General features: G+C 35.4%; 2 protein-coding genes across 2 annotated transcripts in view; both read left to right on the top strand.

Annotated features, from left to right (window-relative positions):
* Positions 1-3,445, top strand: part of LOC107745673 (SWI/SNF-related matrix-associated actin-dependent regulator of chromatin subfamily D member 2-like) — a 7,373-nt gene extending 3,928 nt beyond the window's left edge. Inside the window, exons 3-7 of the mRNA XM_016559595.1 lie at positions 1,057-1,251; positions 1,718-1,853; positions 1,960-2,082; positions 2,171-2,272; positions 2,506-3,445. Of these exons, the coding sequence (XP_016415081.1) occupies positions 1,057-1,251; positions 1,718-1,853; positions 1,960-2,082; positions 2,171-2,272; positions 2,506-2,559 (610 nt within the window). The 3' untranslated portion in view covers positions 2,560-3,445. The remainder of the gene's footprint in view (positions 1-1,056; positions 1,252-1,717; positions 1,854-1,959; positions 2,083-2,170; positions 2,273-2,505) is intronic.
* Positions 3,446-7,157: 3,712 nt separating this feature from the next.
* LOC107745657 (26S protease regulatory subunit 8-like) overlaps positions 7,158-11,030 on the top strand; it is an 8,517-nt gene continuing 4,644 nt past the window's right edge. Inside the window, exons 1-5 of the mRNA XM_016559582.1 lie at positions 7,158-7,262; positions 7,842-7,913; positions 8,864-8,933; positions 9,728-9,825; positions 9,928-9,984. Coding sequence (XP_016415068.1) covers positions 7,230-7,262; positions 7,842-7,913; positions 8,864-8,933; positions 9,728-9,825; positions 9,928-9,984 — 330 coding nt within the window. The 5' untranslated portion in view covers positions 7,158-7,229. The remainder of the gene's footprint in view (positions 7,263-7,841; positions 7,914-8,863; positions 8,934-9,727; positions 9,826-9,927; positions 9,985-11,030) is intronic.

The raw sequence follows: 11,030 nt of genomic DNA, 5'->3' as shown, positions 1-11,030 counted from the left end.
TGTGAAGGATTTTACACGGATATTAGAACATGAGTTTAGTATAAAGCCATGTTTAGGCTACATAATGAATAATAGTTATGCAAACAAATGTTACAAATATGGCAAAAATGGAAACATTTGGATTCTTGTGGTATGAGACGGGCTCGTGAGCCCAATGCCGTTTCAGTTTTGCTTGACATTTGTATGCTGTTTATAATGAATGCCACTATAGCCTAATTTGTGTTTTATTTTATAGATTAATATATAATTTTATAACTACTTATTTTTTCATTCTTGTTCTGTTCTGAATACCGTTAAATTTAAATTATTTGTTGTAGACTGAGGGGAACTAAATAGGCTATAATGTTTATATTTACCAGTATTTTAATATACATATAAATTACATGAATGTAGCTTAATTGTTTGCAATTACAAGGTTAACGGGTGTTTTTGGAGTAAGATCAATTTCTCTTTGATGAGATTACTTCCTCTTTTTGGCCGGGTTTCGTTTCTCCGTGTCGTAAACTCTTGAGGCTTCTAAACCGGGGTGTATTTAGGGGCGTGATTTTCAAATGATGATTGTTTTCTGCCACCACATTTATCAACGTGCGATCATTCGTACGATGAGATTGGCGGCATACGAATGTTTCATGAATCACACGTTAACTCTGTCGTAAGTTGATTTGTGCGCACGGATCTGCGCTCGTTTCTATGTTAGATTGATAAATGAGGCCCTATGTGTTCAGAATCCCGTACCAGATTGGCTATACCCACTGTAGAATAGGTCATTCCAGGATGACACACAAGTTTTCAATACTAGCAGTAGATCCTCCAACATGTTCTCTCTGCCAAAACCCTTTATCTCTGAAGCATGTTTTATTAGATTGTGCTGGTTTTAACCCTGTGAGAGAACTTTTTCATTTTTTATAGTTTTAGCGAAAATAAATTTAGAAACCCTAATATGATTTGTTATAAAAAAAATTCTCCATGAAAATAGCCACAGAAGCTGGCATGGCGTTAAACACAAACAACCAAACAAACTTCAGAATCAGGTTTAGTACTTGATGTGAGATAATTATTGCATTCCTTATGCAAAGGCAACAAAGGGATAGGTGGTTATACTCAGCGGTTATACAGAGTCATGAAACTGAACCGAACTGCTGTAATCCTGCAGATTTTTGGCTGCCCCAGGATGAGATTTTCGGATATCCCCATGAAACTTGCCAGCCTCCTACAGCACCCTGACCCCATCGTCATCAATCATATCATCAGGTGTGTGTTTGTGGTTCCTGTTCTTAATGTTCTCTTTTGTTTCCATGCTGTTTTGAAAGATTTTTTTAATACAAAATATCGAAATATTTACCCTACCAGTCCAATGTTCAGTAACACTAATGTTTCTGAATATAGTTTGCACCGGTATATGAATTTCTTATCAAAATAAAATTGTATATATTTTAAATGGGTGAATTTACCTGAATAGGGAGGGGAAAGCAACTTTTGTCCAGCATACATATGAAGTCCTGTTGGAAAACTTTGTAAGAAATACTATTGAAAAAAGTTTTTATTTGTTTAAACAATTTTGGTATACAACTGTCATATAATTCTCATACTTTCATCTCATAGTTTTAATGACTATTCTAAAATCTAAAATGTGTAACATTGTAAAGTATAGATTTGTAGAGTGAACACAATATTGTTGTTTTTTTTGTTCTGCTTTATTGCTGTATCATTTTGTCAGTGTGGATCCCAATGATCAGAAGAAGACTGCATGCTTTGATATCGATGTTGAGGTGGACGACCCTCTGAAGGCTCAGATGACCAGCTTCCTGTCATCCACAACCAGTCAACAGGAGATCACTGCCCTGGAGATGAAGGTGTGTGTGTGCAGGGACATAAAAGACACCTCATGTCAATTATTTTCCACCCATTCTGAAGTTACTTACATATAGTTTTTAACCTAACTTTTTAATTCTCCATAAGATCCATGAGACTATTGAATCCATCAACCAGTTGAAAACCCAGAGAGACTTCATGCTCAGCTTCAGTAACTACCCACAGGATTTCATCCAGGACTGGCTCAAGTCTCAGAGCAGAGACCTCAAAGTACTTTCAGTTTCCCTCATTGGATTTCCTTAAGGCTTCTTTTATTTGCCATCCGCCATTCATGGATGTTTTGTCTTGGTTTATGCAGTTAATGACAGACACTGTGGGAAATCCAGAGGAGGAGAGACGAACCGATTTTTACCACTCACCCTGGGTCAAAGAAGCTGTTGGACGCTATATATTTTCAAAGGTGAGCACTTGGTATTTCTTTCCATTACAAGACACATCAGTGGTCAGTTGCATAACCTGCTTAGACTAGTCTTAAAAAGTTGGTCATAATTTTTTCAAGTCAGTTACAAATAGGTAGATTGGTCTAATGTGACCGATTACCCCTTGGTTAACTGCTAGTTACATTCTTAACATAGTTGCTGTGTTTATGCAACTGCTATAGCATCTATAATAGTGCAATGTTTTGATTTTCAGGTCCAGCAGAGGAGACAGGAATTGGAACAGGTACTGGGAATCCGACTCACTTAAGAGGATTCAGACTTCAAATCCACAGCCACCCGAGGAATTGGCTCAACAAATACAGATGAGAATGAAGCTTTCTGTTTGAAAACCAATGGAGGAACTTCATGTAGAAGTTTGGGTGCTGGGATTGTTTAGTATATTGCTTGTCAGTTTTAGCACTTGTACTATTACACACATCTGGCCATATAAATTTCAAATGGTTTTACAATAACTGGAACTTCAGTACGTATCTTTCTCTTTGCATTCATTTTCTGATCTTCTCTTATATAATCTGAAAATGAGGCATCCAGTTCATGATTCAGTTTGTTGACATACTCATCTTTGCTATTATTACATCTTTTTGTATATTTTACAGTAAGATATACAGTACTGTAGCTTGTTGGCTAAAACCCCTATAGGTAACTGATGCAACACAGCTTCTTTTTGTTCATAAATGTTGTGTTTATGGTAGGAATTGCCAAACTCAATCAACATTTGCCATTTAGTTTTTGAAAGGTTTCCAATTCTGACTGCAAAGGCTATTTTTACAATGGAATTGCACAGTTTTTGAGTTAAGATGCAGTTACTTATAATTAAGTAGACTAGTAATGAAAATGCAATGTTTTACTTCAATATTGTGGAGTTTTCCATTTGGTCTCTCAGGAAAATAAGTGCTGCACTGCATTCAAGAGCCATGTTTTTGTATTTCCACCCCAGCGGGAAATCCAGCACATTTGGTTGTCCAGCTGTTTTAGTTCAGTGTACCAGACTTTCTGTCTTCATCTTGTTGGTGTGTTTACAGATTTTTTTTTTTTAGCGTTGAAAGTCCGCTGCAGTGGCAGAGACCATACAGCAGTGACCGAATTTGTGAAAGGTGGTGCTTCAGGTGTGCAAACCATCAGCATATTCTTATTTTTTCAAGTATTCAAGCCATATTTATAACTTTCTAATAAGTAGTTCAGTGTATACTTCTACATTCCAAACAGCTAATGGAAAGTTTCTGTTTAAGTTGGATTTAATATGTGGTCATTCATATTGGTGGAGTCATTTGTGTTTTTAAGTATCAATGACAGCAAGTAAAATTTTCCATTAAGGAATATAGCAGGTTCAAGTTAAGCCCTATAATTTGTGACATGCTGCTGATTACCACAGAAAATACTTTTAACTTTCAGTTCATAAAGTGGTCAAAAACAAAATGTGTTGATATGTATGTGCTTAGAAATGCATTTAAAAGTTAGAATTTCATTTTAAGGAACGGGTTGAAACGATTTTGTGTTAATCGACAGCATGTCACAGATGTTGTCCATAGAGCTGAACTCTGAATTTTCCTCATTTTGTTTATAGCTGAATTACTCAGACAGTATTAATGCTGATCTGAAATGTAACAAGCTCTTGTTCCTTAGATTTTTGATTGAGCTTTTTTGTGTAAATGCATTTAAGTTCTTACAACTTCAGTTCTGTTTTATATTTTTGTATCAATCAAGTGCTTACCTTTTCTACTTTTTTTTTTTTTTTTTACTGGGAAATCAAAGTATTTTAAACAATAAAGTTTCCATAAAGGGGAATTCACATGTGAATGTATTTTTTGATATAACATAACATATTTTTATTATATCTAATGTTCTGAAAGACTGTTAACTTAGAGGAATTTTAAATGTTATCATCAGATAAAATATTTAATTCAAAAGTAAGAAAACCAGGTGTGTTTCTGTCTACTAGAAGGTAGACCATTTGCTAAAGCCAAACACTGATCATGTTGATGCATGTAGTGTCTGGTTAATCTGGTAATACCTGTCTCCATTAATACCTCACCTGTTCTACAGATTTGGAGTGGTGCATTTTAGAACAGTTTGGTTGGGGACTTTCATAGTTACATCTTGTAACACAAAACAGACTTGAGATGGCTGGAATTCTCCAGACAGATTGCACAACAGAAAGAAACAATGATCATTCAAAAAAATAAGTTTGAAGAGTCATTGTTGGTCTGTTTGTTAAAGTTATTACAATGTAAACTGTAATGGGGGTTCAAGTCTTGCCTCATACTATGGCAAGCTGTTTTAACATTTAATCCTTAAAACTTACTAGTATCTATTTTCATGCTACTGGTACTTATTTTTTAGCTAATAATATCTTTTCCATTAAATACTGGTGCTACTGGTACTTATTCTTCAGGTACTAGTACCTTTTTAAAAGGTACTAGTACATATTAAACAGGTACTAGTACTTCATTAGATACTAGTACTTATTTCAATAGTGACTTCTATTGTTACTGGCAACACATTTCAAATTTTTACCATTGATTTCTATGGGGATCTGTCATTCAGATATCAACTATTCAGTTCTGACTGGTATTTATCGCCACTGGATCCTCAAACTGTTGGCGAAACCTTGTAACTTTGCCCCACCTCCATTCAGATTGATATGTCGCGCACAGACTGGAGACAGTGAAGGTGATTTCACGAAGTACAACATGTTCCTTTAAAGGCTATGTTTTTTTGTGTGTTTGAAGAGCAGAGAAGAGCATTTGCTGTCTAGTTGTAGCCAATATACGTTTGTACGTATTAAATATCCTGTGCATATAGTGCTTCATCATTTAATATCATGAGATTTGGGCCAAGTGTATTAAACAACAAGAAAAACTAAGTGCCCATATAGCTACAATAAAAGTTATAACCTGTAATTTGATGGAAGCATAATGCGATGCACTTACTGCCTCAGCGCTGATCAACGCTGATTACGTTCAGTAGACAGCACTCGCATGCTGAAGTGTGTGTGTGTGTGTATACTAGTCAGAACTGAATAGTTGGTATCTGAATGACAGATCCCCATAGAAGTCATTAACAAACAATGTAGGTACTAGTCACTATTGAATTAACTAGTAACTAATTACTACTATTTACTGCAGTGTTTCCCAACCTTTTTTTAGTCGCGGCACCCTTTGGAAATTTTAACAAATTTGTGGCACCCTACAAAATTAATTTTGTCACAATATTTGAATTTCTAACTTCGATATGATACTTTGAAAAGTATAGATATTCGATACAGCAGGGAAGGCAGAATATACTGTCATACAGATATTTTTAATATTATAAACAAAAAATTGTCCATCAATGGTGGCAATCAGTAGGCTAATTTCTAATGAAAAGACCAATTTATATGACAGATTTTAATGTAGGCTTTTATTCATATGTAAACATTGTGAGATAGCTAGTTATAATGGTAATTAAACAAAGTTTTGATTTTACAGCTGGGTAATTTTGTTGCAGTAGCACGAGATAGCTTGATTTAAAACTTTGAATTGAATAAAAAAAAATGACAAGGAGGCCAAGCAGTTAATAATAAAATAAGAACAAATAAAGAAATTACTAATGATAGCACAAATAAAAAAAAATCACGATAGGCCTACAAATGAAATAAATAGCTTTTTAGTTTTCAGGTAGGTCAAACACACAGTAGGGCTATTAAGAGATTTCTTTTTTTTTTACCAATTATCCAAATAATGTTTAATCCTAGAAAGCTATTATCATCAGAGGACACATGAGCATAACGGTTAGCAGATCAATGAATGAGAGGGCAGCGTTACCAGAGTTGCCCATTTACCACACCTTGTTACAGCACAGTAGGACTAAAGAAAAACAATACAGAACAGAATACTGCAAAAAGAAACAATACTGTACTACATAGATGTTTCCTGTCAGCTTGATTTTTGAGTGGACTTTGCTGTTCCGATGAGCATGAACGGTATATGAGTGGAGCACTCACATGGGCCGCGAGCGACTGAGCGGAGCACACACACGCATAGAAGCGGGATAATACACAGAGTGTCACACCACGTGAAAGTGAAACCTGAGCAGTGAACTAATTCGGCAGCCGAAATTTCGGTGCATCTCTAATTATTGGCGACATTAGAAATGGATATTATATAATAGCTGCTTTTTTGAACATTTTAGCAATTTAAAAATATTAAAAAAGGTATTTTTACACGGCACCCCTGCTCTCGACAGACGGCACACCGGTTGGGAAACACTGATCTATTGAACAAAACACTATCTTTAAAAAGTTACTAGTAAGAATGTTGTCTTTACATTTATTTTGAAAGATGTAGCTCGCGATTATGGTAACGGGCGTTACATTTCCAACGAGTGCTTGCGGTGTTCGGCCAAACACAATGCACTGGGTCAGCTGGCCAATCAGAGCAGACTGCGCTTGTCGGAAGGAGGGACTTTGTAGAAAACGAAGCGTTTGAGAGAGGCGGGGCATAGAGGACCTACAATAATGTACAGTATTTGAAAAATAATGTGTTTTTTGAACATTAAAGCATGTCAACATATTCTGTTACACCAAATACACAAAATAATGATCTTTAAAAAAGCATCATATGACCCCTTTAAGAATAAGCACTAGTATCTAGTAGCCTACCCAATGAAATAGATACTAGAAGCAAAAAAATAAGTACTGGTAGCATAAAATAGCATGCAAATAGACACTAGTAAGTTTCAAGGATTAAATGTTAAAACGGTATGCCATACCCTGACTGTCCACGTACCGTTACCAATTCCGCATTATTCCTCGTGGTTAAATGCAACGACGGGAAAACTCTCCAGCGTGACGTTGGCGCTAGAGCACACATCCTTCAGTCGGCATTCTGCCCGAGGAAAACAAAGCGGAAATAGCGCCACTGACGGACGGAAGTTTGTATGTTCAAGATGGCGCTGGACGGGATCGAGCAAGTAAGTGATATTTTTCTATTAAATCGAAAAATATGAACAGCACAGTTAGCTGTGTTTTGTAAGTCAGCATCACATATTGCATATGAGGAACCTGCTATAATTGTAGTGTTTGGAAATATAAGATAGAATGGCTGACTTTAAGACGCGTTTGCTCGGATTGAAGCAGAGTTTGCTGTCTCATTGTGTCACACTGACTGGGACTGATCATAACATGGTATAACTGTTTATAACATAACATATGTTTGATTAATGTTTTGTTATAACATGCGAAATCACTAATTAAAACCAATAGAAATATTTTATGTCTTATGATAAGAGAAGAAATCTCCGATAATCACATCTCTTGAGTCTGATCATAACACAGAATCGAAATCGCTCCTATCTGGTAATAACTTCATAACAGAAATCTCTACTTTCGAAGCATAACATGAGAAATCTCTCATTACTGATCATAACTTGTTAAATAGATAATTTCTAATAAAACGTCATGAATAATCACATCACTTTACCTAGCACTGACTATTAATAAACCGATTGTTTAGGTTATTAATATTATTGTTAATAATATTTTTTTTACAGATGGATATTGAGGACAGTAAAGGAGGATCTGGTCTCCGACAGTATTACCTGTCTAAAATTGAGGAGCTTCAGGTAAGAATAGCCATGACGCACAATTTATTCTATAGATATTAAGGACTTTGCTTTTATGTTTATCACGGAAATAATTTAATTTAAAAGAATATACGGTGAACTGGTTGTAATGTTTTCAGACACTTAATAGCATGTTATTTACAATTAAATGTTATTGTTAATAATATTTTTTTTACAGATGGATATTGAGGACAGTAAAGGAGTATCTGGTCTCCGACAGTATTACCTGTCTAAAATTGAGGAGCTTCAGGTAAGAATAGCCATGACGCACAATTTATTCTATAGATATTAAGGACTTTGCTTTTATGTTTATTACGGAAATAATTTAATTTAAAAGAATATACGGTGAACTGGTTGTAATGTTTTCAGACACTTAATTGCATGTTATTTACAATTAAATGGGGGTCGTTGAACTTGTGTATGTGTTTTTTGTTTTGTTTTTTGGCCCATTTAAGTATATCTTTATGTAATTTCATAATTATATTGTTTTAAAATATGGTTAGTGTGCTGCTGAAAGTACTGACAAGCATTTATGATAAACTAAAATATAGTTCAATGGCATTTCTATTAAAACTTGTATTTAAATATTATTGTAATTGCATGTTTGTAATGATGAAACTGCCATTTAGAACTTTTACAATATATTACCTTTCAGTGATATATCAAATAAAATGATAATCAAGAGCTTTACGTGTGCTTTATTATGTTAGTCAACACATTAAAAAAATGTAAGTTCTTTATAGCACAACCATAAATTAAAACATACTTTAAAATCTCTTTAAGCACACTTAAGTGGCCTTTTATTACATTCATATTTTCTGCAACTACGTTTTTTTTTTTTAAATATATACTTTTAAGATTTGAAGTACACTACAAATAAACATTCAATGCAATTAAGCACACTTCTTTTTCACGTGGGTATGTTATGCCTAAATGTTCTCTTTACTTAGTTGACAGTGAATGAGAAAAGCCAAAATCTCAGACGTCTACAGGCTCAAAGGAACGAGTTAAATGCCAAGGGTGAGGCCTTTTTAACCCACTTTCTCATGAATGTCACTTTGTGGTGTTCAGTTTCATATGCCAAATAGAATATGTTAAAGGAACACTCCACTATTTTTGAAAATAGGCTCATTTTCCAACTCCCCTAGAGTTAAACAGTTGAGTTTTACCGTTTTCGAATCCATTCAGCCGATCTCCGGGTCTGGCGTTAGCACTTTTAGCTGTAGCTTAGCATAGATCATTGAATCTGATTAGACCGTTAGCATCTCGCTCAAAAATGACCAAAGAGTTTCTATATTTTTCCTATTTAAAACTTGACTTCTGTAGTTACATAGTGTACTAAGACCGACAGAAAATGAAAAGTTGCTATTTTCTATTCCGATATGGCTAGGAACTATACTCTCATTCTGGCGTAATAATCAAGGAACTTTGCTGCCGTACCATGGGTGCAGCAGGCGCAATGATATTACGCAGCGCCTGAAAATAGGCTAACTTCCGTCAACATAACCAACTACACAATCTTGATGTAACTACAGAAGAGTCAAGTTTTAAATAGGAAAAATATAGAAACTCTTTGGTCATTTTTGAGCGAGATGCTAACGGTCTAATCAGATTCAATGATCTATGCTAAGCTACAGCTAAAAGTGCTACCGCCAGACCCGGAGATCGGCTGAATGGATTCGAAAACGGTAAAACTCAACTGTTTAACTCTAGGGAAGTTGGAAAATTAGCCTATTTTCAAAAATAGTGGAGTGTTCCTTTAAGAATGTCATCAGTATGACATGACAGGATGTGCTTTGTGCTGTTTCTTTCAGTGCGCCTCCTGCGTGAGGAGCTTCAATTGCTGCAGGAGCAGGGGTCTTATGTAGGAGAGGTGGTGAGAGCCATGGACAAGAAGAAAGTGCTGGTCAAGGTTTGACAGCCATTATTTACTGCTTAATTACATGAACATGATTTGTGTTGACATGTTGCAGTGCAGTTTTGTTAATCATTTATATTTATGCTATGTTTTTAGGTGCATCCTGAAGGAAAGTTTGTGGTGGATGTGGATAAGAATATTGATATAAATGATGTAAGTGTTTTGTTCTGGGTTTTTACTAAGGCTGGTTAAACTGATGATCATGATTATTTTTTTATTATTACGATCAAAAAGTATAATCGCAATTATTAATTACGATTATTCTGATTTGAGAAATGTCTTTTTACGTTTCTTTACAATTATTGCACTTTTACGTAAGCACAAATTACGAGAATGTCAGCTCGTACACAGGGTTTATTTTACCTCATCTATTTTCTTTGTGTGTTCTTTTTAATCATATACATTAACACACTCTACATTATAAAAACTGTAAAAAATTTCTCTCAAAAGATAAAACCGTAAAATTCCTATTAATAATTTAATAATAACAAATTATGTTAGCATTTTTCTCTTAAAATAAACAAAAAGACTTTGTATTGTGGCACATTGAGGTTGCATAAGCATTTATTCAGCAACCACAATAGGGTTGGGCCGATAGACGATGGCTGATAGACATCACAATGTTGAGCCGGCATCGTGATTCCCCCCCCATTCGCCCCGCATCCCAATACCATGTTCGGAAAGAAAATGACGTGTAGGCGGAACCCCTAAAGGGAATAAATACGAGATCGGAGGAAAATATATATTTCAATATTTTTCCTGGCAGTTATATAATTGGGTAATTATACTACATATATATTTCGGCATCGGGGAGCCGCTATTATACCTGGCATTGAAACTGGCATCGTGCTTTTGTATGCACGATCGTGTCGTGTCGCGCCACATCAGCTAAAGTCTGTCTACACTGGACGCGACAAAGTGACCGTTGAAAATCATTTGAAATTTGTGTCAGCACGTCATAAATAGAACGCGGCAGCAGTTTACTGTCGAGGATTTGTCGTGTTGCGCTGCATCCAGTGTAGACAACATCATTGATTATAATGAGTTCTATAGACTGATCTACTGTATATATAATAAATCTTTATTTAGTCCAGTGTAGAAACTGTGTTAGGAATCGTGTTTTCCCTTATAAGGATTCACGCTTCGGGCACACCCCTCCCCCCGTCATCGTCCATCGCGATGTTTCACTGTAGACATCG

The sequence above is a fragment of the Sinocyclocheilus rhinocerous genome, unplaced genomic scaffold (genome assembly GCF_001515625.1).
Source record: "Sinocyclocheilus rhinocerous isolate Xijiao unplaced genomic scaffold, SAMN03320098_v1.1 scaffold768, whole genome shotgun sequence".
Lineage (NCBI taxonomy): Eukaryota > Metazoa > Chordata > Actinopteri > Cypriniformes > Cyprinidae > Sinocyclocheilus > Sinocyclocheilus rhinocerous.
Note: the sequence above shows the minus strand (reverse complement) of the source record. Positions and strands in the feature narration are given on the sequence as shown.